The 24,391-nt window shown below is 43.5% G+C and overlaps 1 protein-coding gene across 1 annotated transcript; it reads right to left on the bottom strand.

Annotated features, from left to right (window-relative positions):
- Positions 1–815: 815 nt before the first annotated feature.
- RNF19A (ring finger protein 19A, RBR E3 ubiquitin protein ligase) lies at positions 816–24,084 on the bottom strand. The gene is made up of 10 exons (XM_065751687.1): positions 23,859–24,084; positions 18,003–18,750; positions 12,691–12,899; positions 10,627–10,771; positions 9,913–10,075; positions 5,435–5,549; positions 4,157–4,318; positions 3,496–3,709; positions 2,371–2,514; positions 816–2,018 (listed from the first exon to the last, which is right to left on the bottom strand). Exons 2-10 carry the CDS (start codon positions 18,596–18,598, stop codon positions 1,337–1,339), a joined length of 2,430 nt encoding a protein of 809 aa, XP_065607759.1. The 5' UTR covers positions 18,599–18,750; positions 23,859–24,084; the 3' UTR covers positions 816–1,336.
- Positions 24,085–24,391: the final 307 nt, after the last annotated feature.

Here is a 24,391-nt window from a genome sequence, read left to right as displayed (position 1 = left end):
CAATACATTGAACACAAGACAGAACATTGGTAACTGTTTTTCTGATATTGACAACTTTTTTTTCTTACTTCCCCCCTCATTTTTAGTGATTTACATAGCAAAAAGAAAAAAAACAAAAAAACACTGAACAGTGCAGGCGCTTTGGCCAACTTCAGCTTGTGTTTATCTGTACATCTTCCATAGGCAAAAGAAACAAAAGCCAGCACAGCCGGGAGCCATCCCGGCAGCTGCTGCCCTGCACTCGGGCTCTGGGACTGAAGATGCACGTCTTGCAAAGAGATGTCACGTGAAAGAAGTCCTTCACGAAAGCCTGAGTGAGTCTTTGGTAGGCTAATACTTCGTCATCAGACACTTATCTACCAGGCATTTATCCGCTACGATTTTCTTCTGTGACTGAAGGTGGCCAAAGAGGACATTCTGGAAAGCATTACAGACAATCCTCCAGCGACCAGGCACTTCACACCCAGTCTTTTCCAAGGCACCAAGAATTGAAGGGGCACCGCTTCCCCCCTCCCCCCCCATGAAGGGTGACTGCATCTGCTTTCCTACGGTGCTCATAAATGAACGGACCGCTACCTTACAGGCTTTACACAACACGCAGCAGCCTTCATGTGCTGCATGGTTGGCTGCAGGAACAAACAAGTGTCCCCACCGCTCTCCACAGGCGATGCCTCCACTCCACCACGTCTCATCCAGTACCGGTGTCTTCTGTTCCAGAAGGACGCAGCACGCCGTGCCCTCGCTGCAGTGTGCGCGCAACGCTTCCGCCTCAGCCCTCATCCTCCTGGACCATCCATCCCACACACGTATTCTGAGCAGTGTGTCCACTTATGAAACAGAACCATCACTACGAGTGTTCACTGCTGAAAGATGTCTGCAGAGGGCTCTGCAAGACTTCCGCTTCCCTTAAGAGCTCACGCTGGTTTCAAGTCACTAATGCTCAGCTAACGCCCACTGACCCCACATCCCCTCTTTTCTGAGCCAACAGTGCAGGACGTATTACTCATTTTAGCATTTAACGTATCAACAATTACCCAATTTTTTTTTGTCTAAATACACCAAGTATATGCTTTCAAGCAAAGTTGTGGCAAAAATAAAAAACACGGACGCATCTGTACTGCTGTAATGCACTTGTTAAAGCCTTCATGTCTCTTCACACAGGCCTAAGACCCATCCGAAGCGCTCTGCCTTAACAGACAGGTATATAAAATGCAGCTGCATCAAAACCTTGCTTCTGCCGCTCACCTGAAGCTTATGGAAGTCGTTGCACGTAATTAAACCAGCTTTCAGACAGGGTTCATTAGTGGCAAATGTGTTTTTGCAGCATTCTTTTGGCTTAAATCTCAGTCTGAATAGCAGTGCTTAATTCCGCAGCGCATAGCGAATGGTTGTTGTCTGTTTCTTTCAGAGTTTCATCGACACAGAAACCTCCCTCTGACGAGGATCCCTTGTGGATGCTCTCCTCGGCAATGTGGCTCAGCTGCTGACCATCAGTGCCCGGTGCTGCCGGAGCAGGCGCGGGCATTGCGCTCGCCTGGGGAAAGTTCTCCAAGTGATCGTTTTCCACCTCAGGGAGAACACTGACGGTGGTGAAGCGAGTGTGAAAGTCGCTGGAACCGTGGCTGCAGGAAGTTTTCATACTTTCCATGTCTGAGCAGCTGAACTCAGAAAAATGACTCGAGTGAGAATCTGCTACGGATGGAATACTATCGCTAAGAGAGGGAGAGTCAAATTCACTGGAGTTTGTGCTTTGTTGTTCCAGCAGCTGAGCATCCATGTCCTCTCTCGTCTCGTTTATCTTCATGCTGCTCTTCTTTCTCAGCTTACCTTTACATTTTTTTCCTGCAGTTGTTTCTTTGGACCACTTGGTGGCGCTACATTTACTTTCTGGCACGCAGGCCGACGCGTTGCTCCGACCCACAGCACTGCCATCATCAACACTGCTGCTTCCGCTGTTGTGTCTGAACTTGGCTGGCTTAGATTCAATATCCACTTGCACTTCCATACTGTTGCCTTCTCTGCAACAACAACGAAGCTGAGTGTAAGCAGTTATCTAAAACAAGCCGGCCGATACAGCACAGCAAACCTGCTGCTTCCCAAAATCCATTGCAGAAGGAAATCAGAGAAACGTCACTGGTTTTGGAAAAGCATTTAACCAAGTGAACAGCCCAAACAGAAGCAGGCAGCCTGAAAGACAGAACGCTTCACTGAGCTACAAAGACTGTGCTCTTCTTTGGAAGTGAGCTTGGTGAACACAAGCAACCGCGTGTCATTCAATTTGTAACCAAAAAATTGTTTTAAATAGAACCGCTGAGGTGTGCTTAGGACTTCCTTCAGTAAGTTAAGGCTTCATCTTCTGTTTTCTCTTACCTGTCCAAAGGGATGTAGGAGTTGAGAATGGATCCTGCCATAGCTTTGGTACTGGCATTATCACTCACTGTTCCCAGGCTAACGGTGCCCGATTCGCCACTCAGGCTGTAGCGCTCTTTCTGCACATCTGCTTGCACTTCCAGCCTTGGAGAGAAAGGAAAAGAGCTGCATGAGCTGCTACTGCAGTTAAAGCACCCGAGCTGAAAATTACTATCACCCTGTAAAGCTTCTCCACTGCTCAGTAGTAAGCACAGTTAAAAAAAACCAAAAAACACAGATGAAATCGCCAATTAAGTAAAATGTTACACACAAAACAAGAGTTTCTGGGTTATTTCCTCCCTGAGAGTCACAAAAATGAGTCCCAAGCTGAGCTACAATTCTTTCACAGATAATGTACCACTCTCCAAAAACTGTGAAAACAGATCAGAAGGAAACACAAATTTGTGACAGTTCCCATGTTGTCCCAGCTGCAAAATAAGTCATCAAATAACAGACAACTGTGTTCTGTGCTCTGCTTTGCTGTACTGTTATCCATTTTGACAGAAACCCAAAAACACAAGCAGACAAATCAGAAATCAAATTATAAGCTCCTTTCCAATTGCATTCTTCATCTGTGTTCTGATAGAGAACTGGAAGGGTTTGCTTTGCTTTCCTCTCTCAGCTGCTTCAAGAGGAGGATGGGTACCTCAGCCAGCAGTCACAGCTTGGAACGTGTGCTCTAGACTAAGGAAGCTCTCAGTGCTTCCCTGCCCTCCTTTTTCTACATAGCAACCGATTTAAATGAGCTGCTAAACACGAGTCATTTTCATAAGGAGTAAATTCCTTCCAGAACCCTACACACTGACAATCCTTTCCAGATACTGCCTGTCTTACAGACAGTGAGACCCCAGTACACAGCAGGCACTGAAGCGAGGCCAAGGTGTTCACAAGTCAGAATTCATGATGTTGGTGTGAGATGCACGCAGAGAGCGCTCCTACTAGAGAATATGGCCATGTTAGACACGAGGTGCTTTGCTGCCAGTCCTGGGAAGCAGAACACCTCAAAAAAAAAACCAAGCCTAAGATCAAACTTTCACTGCTTACATTCAGAGCTGGATGCCACACGGCAGGATGAACGTCTCTTACCTGTTAAAGCAGTTAACCATTGCACTTCCAGACAGACTGCCTGTGATACTAGCCCCAGCCAGCGCCATGGTGCTGGCAGTTTCACTCAGGTTGTCTCGAATGGCTCCTATCCTATCCATGTGGCTCCCACTGGCACTCAAGCTGCCAGTCAGCCCACCAACGCTTCCTTCGCCTATACTGGGGTTGTGACGCGCTTCTGCGACTGAAGTGGTATCTAGACAGAAAGGAAGGAGGAAGGCTCGTCATTCAGAGAAGCACAGGGACAAGAGGTCAGTGAAAACAGGACCTTTCTTGGAGATGCTGTAATGGTTTTATCAGATACGATGCACTAAGGATGTTGAAGAGCTGTCCATGGGTAGGGAGTGCATCAAGGAGCCAAGGATCACAGGAACCCTGTGTCTAAAGATACCGCCCCATATCCTTTGCAGATCCACTGTCCTCCATCTCTGCACTTTTGCCATCTTGCTGACCACAGGAAAGGAGGTGAAATGGAAACGGATGCTCAGATAGCTTTCAGTCACACTGATCAAACTGCAAGATCTTTTAGAGCAGAGCCGAGGCAGCCCTGACTGCACAGCACCTCTTCTGCAAGTACTGTGGGTATCTGAGGCTATCAAATACAAGCCCATCACAAAGTCCACAATATAAAACATTTTCTTACCTACAGCTGCATTCGTTCCACCAACATTTATATCGTTTTCATCATCAAATTCTATCCTGACACCCTTTCCATTGCCTGCAGAAACACCACAGCCTCCACTTCGGCACAGGGAAATCGGAACAACTCCGTACACGTAAGCCAGCATAATGGGAACACCAATACCTGCAGAGTAAGGTACCACTCCGAGTTAAATGCGACATATTTTGCACTCTCCTATGAAAAGTGACTTCAGTCCACGTTTACTTAACATTTCACACTTCAAAGGAATTAGAACAAGATTAAGAAATACTGATAAATCGGGTGAAGTGACAGCAGAAGTACTTTCGGTGGGCACAAGGGCCCTCTCTCAGAACTGGGAAGCATACTGCTGGGTGAGCTGCTATGTTCATAGGTTCATAAGGTTGGAAAGGACCTACAAGATCATCTAGTCCAACCATCCTCCTATCACTATCCCTACCCAACTACTAAACCAAATCCCTTAGCACCTCATCTAAACGCTTCTTGAACAGCACTAGGGATAATCACCTAGTGATGATGTCCATCACCTCTTTTACAGAGGAAAAATAACATACTGAATATTCATATAAATGTGCACAAATACACCAGAGGAAGTGCAACAATCAGTGTGTATCTACATTTGAAAAGTGGTCCACCACTGTTTAACATACAGTTTAAAAGTCCAACCTCATGGCCAATTTAGACCACCTCTGGCTAAAAGAAACCCCTTCTTCCAAAGGCCACTGATTTTAATCTTGGCCTCATTTCTGGCAAAAGGAGGAGTACTGCACACACAGCTGTGTGATGGAGCCCATCAGGGGACTGATCTGGCTTAAAACTAAGTGGGGAATCTTAATGTGAATCCATTACCCACAGCAGCTTACTATGCAGCCACAAAGGTAAAAAAAAAAAGGGGAATGAGCAAGGCAGCGCTGGACAGTTCAACATCACAGCTTCTTTACTGTGGCAAAAGCTTTGTCTCAGTGATTTAGAAAAAACTAAAATATTTAGAGGCAAGAGAGATGACAACGGGACAACTTCAATTTGCGAGAGAAACGTAATTAGTTCTTCATTTTATGCTACGTTTCCCAAAGCATGCTATCCTCCATTCTGCCCCACTAAATGTATAACCACAGTGCTTTTTGGTTTTTGTTTTCAAGTCTTGATTTCTCTACCTACAAAAGGGAACCATAAGGACTTATCTCAGCTGAGTGCTTTATTCATGAGCACAGCTCTGGATGGAAGGTGTCACCAACATACAGAATAGTAATATTTGCTTACCTACAGTTACTGCAGCTACGACTGGAGAGACAATTACAGACAGGGTTACACCCCCTGCTATCGCCAGGTTCCGCTTGTGCTTCGAAATATCTTTGCCTTCGTATCGATTGTGAATCTGGAGGGAAGAGGAGAAAGGGCTTTTAGAGTACTACATTCATCAATAATACACTGCTGAAACAGTGGAAAAACTGACACAGTCTGGAATCTGTATCCTGCTCTCTTCTGTACGTTCTATGCCGTGATTTACTCCTGAACCTATCCAAAAGAAGAAAAGTCTTACACATCTTCACTTAAGACAACTGTCTTAGAAGTCCTCCAAATCAGCTCCTAAGCGTTTACTTTCAGCCTCAAGAAAGCTAAATCACTGAACAGCTTTTGTTGTTGGTGCAGTTGATTTGTTGAATCACTGCTCCAGCTTACATGGCTGAGAAAAGTTAACAATGTTGAAGATCAAAGGACTGCTGCCTCTGAGCAAATTGACACTTCCTATTCCCTGTCATCTTTCCCCTGAACAATATGGAGTGACATTTTCAGATTGTAAGATCTATGGAAACACAGATTGAAACAACAGAGGCACAAAAAATCTTGCAGTCAGGCAGCCTTCACCAAACATAACCCTGGAGAGAGGGAGAGTGAGAACTCCACTGCTCTGGGCACCCTCTCAAAGCAAGCTGCTGAGGAAGGGTAAAAAAGCACTGCAAAGTCTCAGAAAGATCTGCTACCCAAAACCCTTTCTCATGCTTCAAGTCTGCCACAACTCTGAAACGTGACCACCCCAAACTCAACTGCAATGAATCCCACATGAATTTGGAAGGCTTTCAAGGATCACTGTTTTGCAGGGATTTCCTACTTTGTTTGATTTAATTCTCTTTAAGAGCACAATGTTTCGGGCAAGCGTGCTTCATCTGTCAGAAATCTCAGTTAACACAAAATTACCAGAGACCAACAGGTCACTGCCTTAACAATTGTCACGAGGCTAAGTTAATCCTCACTACATCTAAAGAAGAGAAAACCAGAACAACAATAGGATAATCACAGGGTTTAGTTTTTTTAACATCAAGCTGCCACTGCAAAAAGAACAGCATCACAAGAAAACGTAAGTCTTATAATATGCTCTCCTCTATAAATTACATCTGAGATTTGGTATGGTAGTTCTCATTCTGGAATAAAATAAGAATTTGTGTTCGTCCAGGCAAGACAGGCAAGGAAAGGAAGGAGGAAACACTGTGGTTCTACGTAAAGAGAATGCATGCACTTGCTCTGAGGTACATTATACAGAGAACAACACGGAGTGAGGGAACACGAGTGTGGAACATACCTGGGACAGCCTGTATGTAGTAGTTTAACAAGAAAAAAATGAATACTCTCACAGCTTGAGTGTAGGAGTTCAGGTAGACCTGGTGCTAAGGGGCTCCATGAGCCATTAGCAGGATCCTCCGAGGTAATGAATCTTACTGCTCTGGTCAATTTTAGCTACACCCAAACAAAAGAAACATGCCAAAAAAGAATCCATAAGCCTTTTAGATTTCTTAAAAAACACAAAGTAATAACTCTGTGTCTGGAAGATCATGGAACAGATCCTCCTGGAAGAGATGTTACAGCACAAGAGGGATGAGCAAGTGATTCCAGACAGCCAGCATGGCTTCACCAAGGGAGGGTCATGCCTGACCAATGTGGTGGCATTCTACGACTGAGTGACGGCATCGATGGACAAAGGCAACTGATGTCATCTACCTGGACTTGTCAAAGGCCTTGCACACAATCCCCCCACCACATCCTTATTTCTAAATTGGAGAGGCATTGATCTTCAGGGTGGACTATTTGATGGATAAGGAATTGGTTGGAAGGTTGCAGCCAGAGGACTGTGGTCAGTGTCTCGACATCCAAGTGAAGGCTGGTAATGAGCGGTGTCCCCCGGGGATCTGTCTCAGGTCCACTCCTCTTAAACATCTTTGTCAGTGACATAGATGATGGGATTGAGAGCACCCCTAGCAAGTTTGCTGATGACACCAAGCTCAGCAGTGCAGCTGATACAGCAGAAGGAAGGGATGCCATCTAGAAAGACCCTGATAAATTCAAAAGCTGGGCCCTTGTGAACCTAATGATGTTCAACAAAGTCACGTGTGATGTTCTGCACTTGGCAGGGGGTAATCCAAAGTATGTATACAGACTGGGAGAACTTGAGAGTAGCCCTGCTGAGAAGGACCTTGGGAGTTCCGGGTGATGAAAACTTAACATGAGCCAGCAGTGTGAGCTTGCAGCCTGGAAGGCCAGAAGAAGAGAAGCAGCCAGCAGGGCAAGGGAGGTGATTGTCCCTCTCTATTTTGCTTTCACAAGGCAAGCCTGGGGCCTACAAAACAGGAAACATGGAACTTTTGGAGAGAAGGGTCACAAAGATGATCCAAGGGCTGGAGCACAATGCCTATGAAAAGAGGCTGAAGGAACTGGGCTTGCTCAACCTGGAACAGAGAAGGCTGCAGGGAGACCTCGTTGTGGATGACCAATATTTAAAGAAAGTTTATGAGCATAAGGGAAACCAACATTTTATATGGGTAGGTGGTGATAGGACAAGGGGAAATGGTTGTAAACTAAAGGAAGGGAGATTTAGATTAGATATCGGGGAAAGTTTTTTACTGAGAGAACAGTGAGGTACTGGCACAGGCTGCCCAGAGAGGCTGTGGGTGAACTGTCTCTGAAGCTGTTTAAGGCCAGGTGGGACAGGGCACTGGGCAGTCTGATCTCGTATGGGATCGAGTGGTTGGGAACCCTGTGTGTGGCTTGGGGGTTGGAACTTAATGATTCCTGAGGTCCCTTCCAACCCAAGCAACTCTATGACTCTATGAACATTGCTAAGAGACTTCAGAGATCTGAGCAAAGAGTGCCCAAATAAAAGCACTGGGCCAAGCTAAGAGAGATTTCAGTAACAGCAGAAAAGTGATGGGTTACCAGATGAATACCTACAAAAATGAGTGAGAATAACTAGTGCTTCCTTTCAGAAGCTACAGCAATACAAGCACAAACTCTCCCACTGCAGAAGTGAATGTTGCAGAACAAAACAGCTTCCTTTACTGAAGAAGCAGCCCTAAAAAATGGAAAGTAGGTCAGATTACTTTCAATGGGTACAAAGGAACAGCATGAGGGTGTCAAGACAAAAATCAGAAAGGTTAAAATAGAGTAGACAAAAAAAGATAAAGCCAACAGGAAGTTATTCTACAAGTACAATGCCAGCAAGAAGACGACCAAAATCCATTTGCTATTTAACAGAAAGGAAAGACAGCCAGCAGATTAAACTGGAGGCCTGTTCCTTTTTTTTTTTTCCTTCAGATGTCACCAAAGATTTACTGTGAGCCAGGTGACTGGTGACAAAGGAGTGAGATCTGTATGAGATCTGTAGGAAAACAGCAGGTTACAGCACAGTTGCATGAGATGATTTGAAAAAGCAGGCCCAACTTCAGAGCCACTAAGAATAGATTTCTGAAAAATCATTCATAGAGTATCTTTGAGGGGAAAAAAAAGAAAACTGGAAAAAGTAAAAGGTTATCACTGCAGTTTAAAAAAGGTACAAAACAAGGACCTAAAGATCCATTAATGAAACTTCAGTTTCCTGAAAATCAGCAGCTTAAGAGACACCAAAGCAAAAGCAAGAAATAAACAGACCTCAGACTTTTCAAGTGGAGATCCTAATCTCTTTGGTGAGAGGATAACTGGCCTAGACATTAGGGAGAAGCAGACAGACTTGAAAATTCTGAAGTTTTCTTATAAGACACTCAACGTGGTTATAATGGCCAAAACTGAAAAATAGTCCAAAGAAGACAATCATGAGCTTCACGTGAAGCTGACAGAAAACCATCACATTTATTTATTACTCCCCAAACTGTAACTCTTCCTCCTGCTATCCCTTTCAAGGGATGTATTCAACATTTTCATTAACTTAGAAGATAGATGAATAGAAGAAAATGTGTTTTAATTTCAGGACAACACCAACCTGACAGAGCCACAGAAATGCCAGAACTCATACTAGTCTTGAGAAACTGGGCTGAAAGAGTTGGAAGCACTGCAATGGGAATGGGTGCACGACTTACCTTGGGAGGAGAGTAAAGCATGACTACTTTGAAAAAGGGTATGGGTTTTGTTGTACATTAAATCAAAATAGCACAGTGTTGAGACAGACAAGTTACAGTTACATGAAGAGAATCACTCTTTCATTTAACTCAGCAGCATAAAAGCTCAGCTTCACTGCTTCATAAAAAATAGGGATTCTTTTTTCTTTTCCCCTCTCCTAAGACTGTTCAGTTCTAATGGGCACAGTGGAGACCAGAGATTAAAAACAAAGTAAAATGGCAAAATACAGAAATCCTTTTTCAGTGTGTTGTTCTACCTGTATTATGACTAACTACATAACAGCACAGCTGAAATCAGTCCATTATTTTCCCTCCAGCCCCCAACCCCTTTTGGTGAAGACGACCATAGTATTTTACCTTCCGTCCCACATACACAGGAATTCCAATAATCATAGCAGGAATAGCAATGCCAGCTATCAATGCAATTCCTACAGGAGCTCCAACAAGTGTCCCTAATTGCCACAGGATTTTCTTCTTACGGCTCCATGGCTTCTTCCCCCAAAACGTGCAACCTGAAGGGCTAAAACAGAAGTAGAAAAACTGTAAAGAAATAGTGCAGCATAGTTATGTCAGTTTGCTTACAATCTAGTTACAGAACTATTGCTTTAAGGTTCAAGCAACAGATATCAAATCATCAGTTATCACCTCAGATTTTTAGAGAGGCTTTCCAGCATATTTTGAAATGCAGAGGAATGCATATTGCATACTACCACACCTAGTCATGGTTCAGAGGTAATGACACAATCAGAGCTGCTGCGTAGCTTCTTGTGAACACAGTACAGAAGTATTAAGACATCAATAATAGTGGTTACATTCATCTAAAATGTAGCATTTGTTCTACAAAGTGCACACTGTACACATGCAACTTAGAAAAATATTTTGTTAGAACAACAGCACGCTAATTTTTCAATACTTACATCGAAAACTAACTTAATTCTCAGACAGGCACTTCAACTTTGATGCTCTCCTCCAACAGGAAGAAAGCCAGACTTACAGCACACAGCACCATACTTCTCTATAGCTTGAGAAAATAAGTTACCAACCGTGCAGAACTTCTTTCCTTCAACGTACCTTAAGTAGTGTAAATCTGAGATCTCTTTCATACACAGCCAACAGAATTCACAGCCACAGACAGCACAAGTCATATGATTGCAGCTTCCATCGTTCATTTTTATTATATAAGCAGCACAGCGTGGGCATGGCTTTATGTCATCAGCTGTTTAAAAACGAGTATTAAGATTTTATCAGTTATTTAGGCAAATCAATTTAATCAAAATACAGACAGATGTTTGGGAAAGCTGACTGAACCACCATATAAAGAAAAAAAGGAGAAAGTTTATCCTAAGTTTGCATTACAAACCATCATTTGGCAATGACTCCTCTGACTGCTATCTGTATTTGCAAGGCTTGGACCAAGTAGCACTCATGAAAAATAAAGCATATCGGATCACGTTCAAGCGATTCAGGAGTTAATGCACATACTGTGTGAGGATTTTCTAGGCTTAATGCAATATATTAGAGTCAGACATGAAACACATATGTTGAGACAGGACTGACAATACGGCCTTTCTAAATATAACCCTCTTTTACATTTCATGCTGAAATGAATCTTTTATTTGAATTCTGCCTTTGCTACATTATGTCTTCCTATCATAAACCCACCTCCTGTTCTCCATTAACTGCATTCCTTTGGTACCACTATCCTCATCCTGATTTCTCTTCACAGCAATGCTTATTTCATAGAAAAAAAAAACCTACTGCAGGAAAAAAGAAAAGTCCAGAGGTTCCCCTTGTTATGAAGTCAAATATTTAAAAACTGTGGTTAGCAGCTAGCTCCACCATCTGAACAACAGCAAAATACTTGTACACTGACACAACCACAGTCATGATCTTTGCTCCTTCCCATTACTGGTCAGCATATGTACTTTGAGCCAAGTTACTTATGCACAGCAGATGAAGCAACCTGCAGGTCTTGACTGCAGAAGTCCCAGTCTCTTACCCCTGTGCTAACAGTGTAAGCAAAGTGAAAAGAGGGATATATCTTACGCCTGGTGTAAGGAATAACCAAAGAGGTGAGGAACCAGCAGGAATTGTCTACTTGCACTGACTCCAGTGCAGCCAGGAGTGAGCAGCTGAAACAATGCCCCAGCTGCTCCCAGATGGGAAGGGACACACAATGTACAGGGCAGACACTAAGCTCAGCATGGATGTGGTAGAGCTACCGTGTTCACGCTAGTAGGGACTGCAAGGAAAACAACGAGGAGTTGGCGTGCTAATTTATTTATATTTTAAAATTCACTTGAAAACTACAGCAAGATGCCAGTTTCTAAGGCAAGACAGTGCCTTGTTAATGTAAGCCAGAACAAACAAGAAGCTAAAGGCTCCCAAGGCGAGGGCTGCATTAAGCAATGACAGTTCTAACCACATTCAAGTTGCAATAGACTCTTTCCCAAAACGCATACTGTGCTTTGGCCAGACACAAAAGCTACCAAACAGATCAAAAACCTGGCAAAACCTGAAGCCCATTCTTACCTATATTTAGTTTTTCAGAAGCTGGAATTGCTTGGTTTCTGATAGTCAAAAAAATGAAGAAATTGTTGAAAAAGGAAAATTGGGTAACTCCATTTGAGCAGGGACTAGCCTACTCAAAAAAAATGTGTCAAGCAGAGTTGGCATCAGATCAACATACTCTTTTGAAAGCAGAAAATCAAGTGTTTGGAGGGCGGGGGGTGCTTACTGAGTTTTACAGCATTTACTACTAGCAGCCTTGTGAAATTTCACTGACAGTATAGCAAATATATGCTTCCAGTGTGTAAGTGATGCAACTACTGAAGGCACTCTGACAAACACAGACTTGCTTTGCAGCAAGTTTCTTAAGAGTTCTCACTCAGCTACGAAGTAAGAATTGAAAATGCTGACATCCTTCTAAAAGCAAAGCCACCTGCCATGGTCAGGGAATTCCTCAAGCATTAACTTGAGGAAAAATTTGATTTCAAACCTAAAAACATGTATTTTCTTTTCCTGAAACACAAACGAGTTCTCTTCCAAGCTACTGCTATGTTCTTTCAAAGTTAATTGTGCAATGGTACAAGGAAGGTGTTCCACAGGCACGGTATCCTGATCACACATACATACCTGCTGCTCCAGATTCCTGGCTGTAACTGATAGAAGAGGAACGAATTGTTCTCAGGCGCAGACTTTGAGCTCTCTCCTGACGAGCAGCATCACAGGTCTGGTTTGGATGCCAAATCTGCTTACAGTGATAGCAGAACTCAGTTCCACAGCCTTCTCGTCCACAGGTAAGTTTGGGACAGCTGGCACATCCAAAAGCGATCACAGCATATCTTAAATGATCAAGAAGGGCAAAAGAGTTTTGTTAACAGAAGTGTTTTTCATCCACTGACCAGAGCTAAAAAGAACTACCAGAAGCAGCTGAAGCAGCAAAGAATGCTGCAGACATCAGGAGCTGGCACCACGCAGCCAGCACAGGTTCCTTACCACCTCCATCTTTCATATGTGTTCTGCTTCTATGGTAGACTAAGACTGCACAGAAACACTCTCTGATCAATGCAACACTGCAACCTTCAATGGCTTCAGGTTACTGTCATAACTGTGAGTACTGTACTTTAGGCTGAATGCAGTACTGAGCAGTTTAAGGTCACAAAGCAGCAGCAATTCAGAAGAGCAGAAGAACAAAAGTAAAAAAGGTGTTCAAGCTACTCAGAAAAAGTTAACACTCCAGAAGCATCCCAGGCACTCTGGGCACGTCTGTGTGGGACTGCATCTCTGATCCAGGATGATCCTTACTACAGGGGCAGCAGTGTCAGCTGTTACTCCCAAGGCAGATGACTTGGTGCTCCTCAACAGTTTGTATTTTGCTGGTTGTCTTCTAGCACGAACACTGCTGTCATCTTTAAAAGATGTTGGCTTACTCTTTAAATTTGTAAAATACCAAGACAACAGAATATTTTATAAAATAAAGTTCCTGCATTATTTTACAAGTTAATTTCAAACTAGAAATGCACAAATAGACCATGAGTTTGGGACACTGCCACCAGTGACAACACTGACAACCAAAAAGCTCCCAAAACACTGAGACTTACAGAACTGTTATATTATTTTGTAAGCAAATACAACCACCAGATGCTGCTGCCACTGATCAGAGCTGAAACTGATTCCTAAGGTTTGAATTTTGAAGTTCACATGATAGAAATACAGGCATGCATTACGATTCACGTTAGGTCTGGTCCTAAACAAATACATAAATACAAAGATATACACACATAAGCACACACCTCTTAATTCCTACCCAGCATGGTATTTTCAATGCCTTGAGGCAATAGCTTTATTTTAAATAGAAATACTGTATCCCCTGCTGAGAACACTGACATGCAGTACAGCTCATACTAACAACCCCTCTGAACAGAACTCAGCAGATCTCTAAGTACAGCATGGCTTGAGTTTATGGCTGTTCACAGGAAAGCAGCTTTACTGGAAACAATTAAATTACTCATTATTAACAGACCCCTTTCCCATGTACAGCAGTTGCATAAAATTCAAGTGAAACATTCAGTAATCTTACAAAAAAACAAAAAACTATTTCTGCACAAACATTTATCTGAAAATGCAGTTATCTTGATTTTGGAGCTGATAGGTCTTGGAAGTTCATAAAGTCCTACTGGTTTCCTTCATGATTTAAAACAGGAGGTTGAAAAACAGGCATTTGCAACCCCTACATTACAAATGAAGTAGCTAGAGAAATTATACATGCTTGCTTGTTTGCAAACATTTCTTGCTTTCCAAGTAAAAATGTGTTCAATAATTGTCAGACTCTTTTGCGTTGGTGCCAAGTTCATCAGCTCAATTTTCCCCAATTACAGCAACTCAAAGAAATAATTGCTTTGTACGTACAAAAACCAACTCAGTTCCAAATGCTTTTTCAACACAAAGGGATATGTTGAAGATGTGCTAATGCTGCACCCAATAACCTCAAGGAAAGGCTCAGTGCACAGCTGTGCCCCACTGCCAACAAGGACAGGGCACGTCCCTGACAGCACTCCCTTCCTGCGGCTGACGTACAAGCAGCCCTTCAGAAAGGAACCTTTTAGACCAGAGCCAACCATAGGTCACCATGTGCAAGATCCCAGGCTTTGCCTCAAGGCTCTACATTCATTTCAACAGCCAAACTCCAGGTAACAGCAAATGAAAACAATGGGAGAAGAACACCTAATCGTTGTTTCTCCTTGTCCTGTTGCAACAGATCCTTTAGAGAGTCTGTTCTACTATTTGTAGAAAGGATGTATGGGGAAGGAATGAAAACTTGTATTCTTCTGCTCAATCCATGATTTGCTTGAGATAGATAAAATCTAGGGATCGCTGCTCTCTTCTAATATTATCAGCAATGTAATCTCAGAGCAAAGTCACTAAATAATTCAGGCAGAATAAAGGACAGAACACATCTAGAACGTGGATTCACTTCAGGCTTGTTAGAAAGGCATATGACAACTTGTATACTGAAACAGAATCCCCAGAAAGTTGTCTGGAAGAAAGTCCAAGGGGTTTCCTCAGCCACAGTCCTTCTTCCCAAGGAAAGACCAGCTACCAGCCCACATCCCTATCAAGGCCCTGCAGGCAGCTGCAGCTGGCCCACACGCTTACCCTGCTACACTCACACAGGACACCCCCTTCCAATCCCCACAGCTTCTTCCTCAATTTGCATTCAACAATTGAAGTTTTTATTAAAACAGTATTTATTTTTTTCTGATAGACTGTTTTTTTGCACGTGATGTCCCACGTGGCCTTTCAGAATCTGAAGCGGAGCTGCAAATGAGAAGGGGACAGACTCTTTTAAGGGGTCTGTTGCAACAGGACAAGGAGAAACAGTTTCAAACTGCAAGAGGGGAGATTCAGATTGGATATTAGGAAAAGGCTTTTTACACTACAGTGGTGAGGCACTCTCAGGTTGCACAGAGAAGTGGTGGAAGCCCTGACCCTAGAGATGTTCAAGGTGAGGCTGCAAGGGGCCCTGAGCATTGATCTAGCTTCAGACATCCCCATTCACTGCAAGGCAGTTGGACCAGATGACCTTTAAAGGGTCCCTTCCAACTCAAACAACTCTGTGATTCTAAACCCTGGAACAATTACACCAGCTGTTTCATCAGTGCTGAGTAGAACTGCTGCCATGCATCATCTGCTCAGTTCGTTCTCTTACCTATTTGAGCAGAAAATCATTCCTATCAAAATGTTCCACTTCAGAAAACGCTGCTTCCCTCTGAATGTCTTGCAACTCCCCCTCCTACTTTGGGGTTAACTGCAGATTCAATAGATGCATTCCATCCAGGAGCACACTGATTCACACTAAGATCAGGTCAGCTAGCACCACAAGCATGCTGAGATCTCTCAGTAACACACACCACCAACTGATGAGAGAAGAAAGCCCTCCATTTAAATTGGATATTGTGCAAACTGATTGCAGTTGCCAAAGCAATTGCAGAATTATGACTACAGTTGTACCACAACTACTAGAGCAAAGTCTGTGCACAGGGCCTTCACCCAGTGTTAGCACAAGCTGTATGACAAAAAGCTCTATCATGTTTGCTCCTCTAAACCTCCTTGCTGCACAACTCCTTCCTGTACCCTCTTTCTAATCTCTACACCTTAAAAATCCCCAATATTACTCTCCCACTACTTCTCACTTCCCCTTCCCACCTGCCCTAGCTGCCAGCTGGACCAGAGGCCAAACTGAAAGCAAGATCTGTAGGATGCATACAGAGTTTTTCTCTCACTGAAGGCATTATTTGCAGTCTTCCTTCTACTTAATTATTGTGCTGTTTTTCCCCCCCCCCCACAAAACTTAGTGCTGAGTTATGCAGAAAGCTCAACCTTCTTCACCATATTCCAAAGTACTGAAGGTCCCAAAAGCAACCAGGAGGATGGGAGCAAGGAAAAACACAATCACACAATCTCATTTGTTTAAGAGGACAGTGATAAAGGAGGTTCCTACTGAGAAGCGTTCAACTCATTTGCACCTTCCTTTCTCAGCACTTTCTAACATGACCAGAATCACTGAAACGTGGTTTAACAGAAATGTGGCCAAGTTCTTACACTCTTGAGTACAACAAGTTTGTTCAGAGCACCAAAACTCAGGGAATCCCAAGCAAAGCACCCTTCAAATAATGCTGTCCACTGCTTGTCTTCTTCAGCAGAATCAAAACATTAGGAGTAAGCTGTGCTGGCTTCATCCAGACAACTTCATTACAAGAGTCACACAGAGTGTGTGAGTTTAAGCCCCTCTTCCTCCAGAGCTCAGACTGCACTACAGCAGTGGCACCCACTTTGCACCAACAGACCTGTGGAGCTAACATCTTTCCAGTCCCACACCACGTCTGACCCACATCAGCACATTCTATTTCACTTAAGAGAATCCTGCTTTCAAACCACCTTAAGTGTTTCTTAGCATATGATTACATTTAAAAGCCTTGTTCTAAACGTTAAGCACTCTGACCATTACCATCAGAATACTTAATCCACTTAACAGCCAATTCTCTTTAATTTGTTCTCTCCCAACACTCCTCCCTTTCCATTTTCTTAGTGCTCATTTGTGAGGCTTTAAGACAGAGATGCCAAGTTCTAATTGTTTTTAGTGCATGCTGCACATCCAAACTGCAGTCATGGCTGCAACCTTTGGAAGTTAAAGTAATGCAGAAGAATATCTCTAAAAAAGCAGCTTGCTGAAGAAGGGCATTAAGAGACACCAGCAGCAGAGAAGCATGACGAGCTGCATGGCAGCTCTCAGCCCACTCGTGTCAGAATTCAGAATGATTTCAGAAGTGCTCGAGTATGAAAGCAACATTAAAACATTATGCTCTTCAGATAATAAGCAGGCACAAACTGATGATTATCGTACATCACAGTTCTGCTGACAGGCAACAAGTGGCATATCAAACAGCCACGAGACAGAAGATAACTGAGGCTGGAGTGGGCTTTCTATAAGAAAACCTATCATATTTCACTGTTAAAATAAACAGAAATACCCTGCCTGTTTTCTTTTCCAAGAAAAATCCAAACAAGTGGACTAAGTCAGAAGCGCAGAACTTTTTCTTCAGTCTGAGCTTTGTAATCTTGCCTTAACAACACAACACCTGAAGTTCCCTCCTGCAGTGATACACCACATCCACCTACCAAAACATTTCATTAAATTACTGAAATGATTTCTGTGCAGAACAAAAGAATCCCACACGAGGAAATAACTGAGGGGTGTATGTGTGTGTGACTGGGGGGGGGGGGGATGTGGTGTGTATTTTTTGTTGGTTTTTTCTTTAAATGAAAATCCTGCTTGCCACCCACTCGTACAGCACAACAAAACACTAAAGAAAGCAATGAACTTTCCCAAAAGCGTAATGCTATGCGTGCTGTCACTTTTTTTGCAGGTGCTGAGCACAACATACCCGCAGTCTGGAGCTGGGCACCACCTGCAGTCGGGATCTGCAACAAGCCATCGCCTAAGCATGAACTCCTCGTATTTTTCCATCAAGATGTCGTCGTTCAGTATCAAACGGATGTCGTGAGGATTGAACCGTTCGGAGCACTCCGGACAGCTGATGTTAACTCTGCTCTCAGAGATTTCTATCCGGAGATACTGACGCAAGCAATCCACGCAAGATCTATGGTGACAAGTCATTATCTCCGGGAACCTGTCCTTGGAGTGCCGCAGAAGGCACAAGGGGCACTCCATGAAGTCTCCGCTTGGCTTGCTGCTAGAGGTTGTTCCATTGTCAGACGAGGTACACGTGGAGAAAATAGAGTTCTTGTCTGTACACATTTCTGAATGAATGCTCTCAATACTCGCAATTCCATCAACACCTCCATTGAGATCCCTAGACTTGCGTTTTGTGTCTTTTTTTCTTCGAAAAAGAGAGCCCAAGGAAATTCTTCTTTTCTTTGGCGCCTTTTTAACTGAAGGCAAACTCACAGAGGAAGCTGAAGACTGGAGGTCCCTATCAGAGCCCATCTGCCGATGTAAACTCATGTCTAGATCACTCATCAGAAGGGGGTTAAATCTCGTATGCAACCCTCATCATTTTTAGGGATCAAAACGGAGTCAGAAGTCCTGATATTATGTAACCCGGTATGGGGGTCGTCATGCAGAAAACTCACACGTGTCCTTGTTTGCAGCAAATTCTTCGCCGAAATCCCCTACATTAGGAGAGAAGAAGAAGAGGGATTAGAATTACATCCATCACTTTTGGTTCTGAAAGATCACGACGCTCTAATGACCTGTTATTCATATTACTACAATCTTCTCATCCAATATTTCTTTCCGGCTGCTTTTTCTACCCATTACATCCTTCTCATCTTCAGGAGTCTGAAAATTCCCTGCAGGCAAGGAACATCTTTATTCTTAAGTGGTGCTGAGAAGACAACTTTACTCCCCTGCTTCCTAGGGATGTGCGTGCATGTGTATAGAAATCACCATGATCCGAGGTGACAATTAAGTAAATGTATAACCAGCTCTTATATAAAGCACGCTAACAAGCTGATAAGCACTGAGAACAATGTTTTCTCTCCTTCACGTGTGATCAGGTCACATACAAAACCTCTATGGTTAGTTAAAACAAACTGAGGATTTCTGTGTGCTTTGAATTCACTCAGGCAATCAACAGAAAACAAGTCACTGTGACTAAACAAATTACGATATTCTCAAATCCTAAGGGTTTGCAGAGAAGCACGCAGATGCAGATCTAGATGTAAAGCACCTGAATATTTCAAAGAACAGAGCTGCAGAGTGACAGCCAATGCTGCTTTGCCATTCAATTTCCACACTGCAATTCAAGCAAAGACTAGAGTTAAGGTGAGGACATTTGAATTTTTCATGATATTTAAAGTAAAAACCAAAACTTCAAAAAACAACCTCACAACACGTACTAAGGTTCAGTTAATCTTTGTGTACAAGCAAGGAACTTTCTCTGTTGTTTGAACAGTTCCAAGGAAAGAGGCAGAAAGGAGTTCTCCCATTTTCTTGACAGAGGAAGACTGCTACAGTAAGCAGTACATCACCTCCAACCAAAACTAACAACTTGCACCAATATAAAAATAATTCCACTTCTTGGTAGCTTCACTGGATGGGTTTCCATGGGTTTCCACAATTTCACCCTAGTATGACAGAATCAGACACTGGATGCTATGTGCTGCACACCTGAGCCATGATCCCAGGATGACCAGGCCAAGACACGGGAAGCAGCAATCCCCCCCAAGAGGAGGAGCAGAAAAAGCTCCCAGGCAGCCCCCAGCCACTGCACACATGCACAGCCATACCCCTCTGGACAATGGTCAGATTGAGGTCACATTTATGCCGCCCTTCTGAGCAGCTGTACTGAAGTGCTACCAACCAAAAAAAAAAAAAAGCACAACACAACACACACCTCCCAGGTTTGTTAAAAATAAGTCTTGTACTTCAGGCCACACAGCCTTTTATTTTTTTCCCTAAAAATGAAAACATAAAAAGCCACTACATTCTGATTTTTTTTTCCCCTCAAACATTGAATTATTACCACTTCATTAATAAAGGAAAATCTCTGTGAAACATTATAAAAAACTCTTATTTTTATTCCCAGGGTCTTCCTAAAATAAAGCCAGTTTCAGGAACATAACAAACCCTTCCCTCTGAAGAGGACATAATCAGCCTAACACCTAGCCAGAAGGAAACCCAGAACCCCGGGATGGCTGAGGCTGGCAGAGCTTCCGTGCTCCTCTGGCCCACCCTGCTCCAACAGGGACACCCAGAGCAGGGGGCCCAGGCCCATGGCCACGCAGCTTCTGAACACCCCCAAGGAGGAGACCCCACAGCCTTTCCAGGAGTCTCCCTCCCAGAGGGCAGGCCTCCTCTTCTCCAGTCTGAACAATCTCAGCTCCATCAGCCATACCCCATAAGAGTTGTGCTCCAAACCCCTCAAAGCTTTGATGCCCTTCTCTGGACACGCTCCAGGGCCTCAGTGTCTTTTCTGTAGCAAGGGGTCCTGCTGGCTACACTATTTTTGATACAAGCCAGGATGCCATTGGCCTTCTTGGCCTCGTGGGCACACTGCTGGCTCATATTCAGACATCTGCCAACTAACACCCCCAGATCCTTTTCCTTTACGCAGCTTTCCAGCTGCTCTGCCCCAAGCCTGTAGCTACAGTGCTGTGCAGGACCCTACACTTAGTCTTGTTGAACCATACGTGATTGGCCTCAGCCCAGTGATCCAGCCTGTCCAAGGTACTCTCTGAGCCCTGGCTGGCTCAATGGGGAGCAGGACCGAGAGGGCCTGGAAGATGCACGGTACCCTGCGGAAACACAGCAGCACTTAATACCCCAAATGCCCACCCTCCCCATGCAGAGCTGCTGGCTGCACACACCACAGAGGGGTCCTGGGCAGCTGCTGGCAGCCAGCACTGCAGCAGCACCAACCTTGGGAGCGCCTGGGAGATGGAGAACGGCTGCGGTCTGTTGGCTCTCTCTTGATGGGGCGAAGGAAGCGGCAGCGTCTCGATCTCGAGACAGGGCCACGAAGGTTCTGGGGAGAGTAGCAGTGATTTACATCGTGAGCAAGTAAGGAGACACAGCAGCTGGCATGAGGGCAGAGGAGCACTGCCATTGCTGCCAGCACAGCTCAGGGAAACAGCACTGTTTGCCATCCTCATCACAGGCCACTAAAGCACCCATGCCCCCTTTTGTAGGGCTCTGTAGGGCTGTCCTACCCTTAGATCAGTGCTTCCTCCTGACTTGTCAACATCTGCAAACTTTCTGAGAGTGCACTCAATTCCCTCATCCAAATAATCAGTAAAGCTATTAAATAGGAGTGACCCCAATACTGACCAAGGAACTACTTCTAGTGATCAGTCACCAACTAGATAAAACTCCACCCCCACTCTCCAGGTCCAGTCATCCAGCCACATTTATACCTGCAGAAGAGTACACTTGTCTAAGCCATGACATGCCAGCTTCTGCAGGAGTATGGTGTTACTGAAGTGTAAGTTGACCACAACCACCACCTTTCCTCCATCCACTAGGTGGGTCACCTTGTCACAGAAGGAGATGAGGTTAGTCAAGCAGGACCTGCCTTTCATCAACCCATGCTGGCCAGATCATCCTACACATGCCATATGACTGTATTCAAGACGATTCTTGCTAGGATCATCTAGTGACAGTTTTGCACTACATCCAATAAAGGATGGAGATTGTCCTCTTAGCTCCCCTTTTGTTGCCCTTAAGGCTTCCTGCTTGGGGAACTTCCAGCCTTCCTGAACCCCTCTGCCCTTCAGGACTATCTCACAAGGGACTCCTCTTTTTTTTCTTAACTAAAGTAGGAAATAAACACAGTAACCCAACCAAGTCCACAACTATGGTCATTTTCCCCTCCCTCTCCCTGGGGAGGAAAGAATATATATTACAGTCATCTCTGTCAGTTCCAACAGATGTACAAAATCAAGAAACAGCAGTTCTGGTGACTAAACAGATGTTCATTTTTATTTTCTAAACATTCTCCCATGCTCTAAAGAAGCCACTAAGTCCTACAGTTGTCTTTGCTTAAAGAGATCCAACAAGCAGTCTCTCAGAAGCAGCAGATCACTATTCTAAAGAATCCAAAATTCTGCCAGGACTATTGAAGCCACCAGTTACTTTGAGACAATCATCAATTACTCTCTTTAGGGTTAAGTGCATGAGGTTAGTTTAAAAAGCTATATTCTTCCCTATGTATTAATTTTGGATTGTCGTTTCTTAGTAGCATTTGAAGATGACTAGTGAAAAGACTCTGAAAATGATTTATTACAGAGAAAAAATGAAGACGAATCTTACAATGCTAATTACAGTCGAAGCTGAACAGAAGCACAAATGCCTTTCTAGTGTAATATGGATAGCTGATAGCTCTCATGCTGCCCAACCCAGCACAGCATCTGCATATTTCTGCTGACAGAAGAAGGAGAAGTATTTCATTCTGTACAGCAGGAGAACACAATGCCTGCATTATGCCAGTAACAACGAGCCCATACGGAATAGATATGCTGCGTGAAAAGTCAAGTTGTGAAATCAAAAGGCTTCAAAGGAGCTGAGATGCACAATTATGATGACAGATGTCAGTAACCTGACTCTGAGCAGCAGCATTCATTCCGAACTCTGTGCTGCTCTCCCTGACCACTATACACAACCAATTAACATAGGAAAGGGATGAACAAACACCCAGCTCCTAAAAATATAAGCTCACCACTGTCCTCGACACTTCCTCAAAAGCACTTACTGATTACATAAAAACATGTTTTTGGCTTCCTGCCATGCCTAAAACCCTACCACAAATCAAGATACTAGCAGTTCTTTGCGTTCTCCTCATGCCACAGACCACCACAAGACAACTTTCCACAGCACAAAAAACACCTTCCAATCTGGAGATTTCCAAGAAGCACAAATGATGTTTATTGACATAACTCATTTATAGACATAGCTCAGCACTTATTTTCTGCCTGTTCCTTCAGTTGTGTTTCCTCAACAGGTTTCCCCAGCAAACTGCCTTCACTTACACCCAATTTATTCCCTTTCTTAATTCTTGTTGGTGATGCTGCCTCAAGTAAATGCTATTGCTAGCCATATAACAAGGGAGGGAAAGAAAATGAGAAAATGCTGCAAATTAAGCTTTCTACTTAGAGATGACTGAAAAATGCCTTCTGGTATGGCTCTCTGCAATGTAACCTTAGCACTTCACCAATATTCAAACTTTTTAAGAAATGCTGAAAAGACAGCCAAGTTTAACCCTACTGAATTTGCAAGAAAAAAGCAATAAAATCCTAATTCCACCAGCTAATTTTCTGCAGAAGACTAACGCCTTCCTTCCCTAACTCCTTCAAACAGAGGCAGCAGCTCAACATGCAGTTGAGCACAGCAGTCAGGAAGAAGGCATTCCCATGCAGCTTTTAACACAGGAGCACGCTTAAACATTCATGAAGAAAGCATAAAACACCATAAATATACATCATGTTCAAAACCCTGAAATATTCCCTCACATTATTGGTGCTTAAATTAAAGCTTTTGACTTTTCCTGTTGTACCTTTCATTTCAGGCATCTGTTCCTCCTGGCCATTTGACCTACCACCCAGTTGGTGTGGGTATACTGAAAGCTATTTATTGATCAAAACCAATAAATAACAGCTCCCTTTAACATCTGTAACCCCCAACACCCACGCTCTCTAGCTGCTGTGTGAGATGCACTCCTTCCACCTGCACACAGCTTTAGCATAAAAACCCAGAGCTCAAAGTTTACCCACTGACAACATACCTACAGATGTGATGCTTGCTTCTACTTCCCTCTTCTAATGAGCATCTCTCCTGTTGTGATCTCTCTGCACCCCAGAATTTCTAGTTTCCAATGTTCTTCATATACAGGTAAACATCTAAAGAAAGTATCAGAAAAACATGCTGTCATTTTTGTTTACTCCACCGTGTAAGAACTGTGAAAATAAAATGGAATAAGAAGTAAAACGTACGCAAAAGGTTAAGCTAGTAAGTTAAATGCCAGTGCACAGGATTTTTAAATACCAATCAAGTTTACAGTTCCAACAGGCATCCTTTATATGTCACTTCATACCATGACAGTTTTTGAAGCGGGGGAAAAAAGAGAACATTGTCTCATGATTTCTAAAAGAATACACCCCTACTGCCTTTGAACAGGTCCACACAAAGTCTAGCAGCACAGAGAATGAAAACAGAGCGAGGCAGAGCCTTCAAAGAACTCAATAGTTCAATATGGTTTCCCTCAAAAAAAGTAATAATCAGTGACATATTTGCATTTGATGTTTACAAGATTATATA

This window comes from Cyrtonyx montezumae, unplaced genomic scaffold (assembly GCF_038088225.1).
Source record: "Cyrtonyx montezumae isolate F1298 unplaced genomic scaffold, pur_monq_1.0 scaffold_8, whole genome shotgun sequence".
Lineage (NCBI taxonomy): Eukaryota > Metazoa > Chordata > Aves > Galliformes > Odontophoridae > Cyrtonyx > Cyrtonyx montezumae.
Note: the sequence above shows the minus strand (reverse complement) of the source record. Positions and strands in the feature narration are given on the sequence as shown.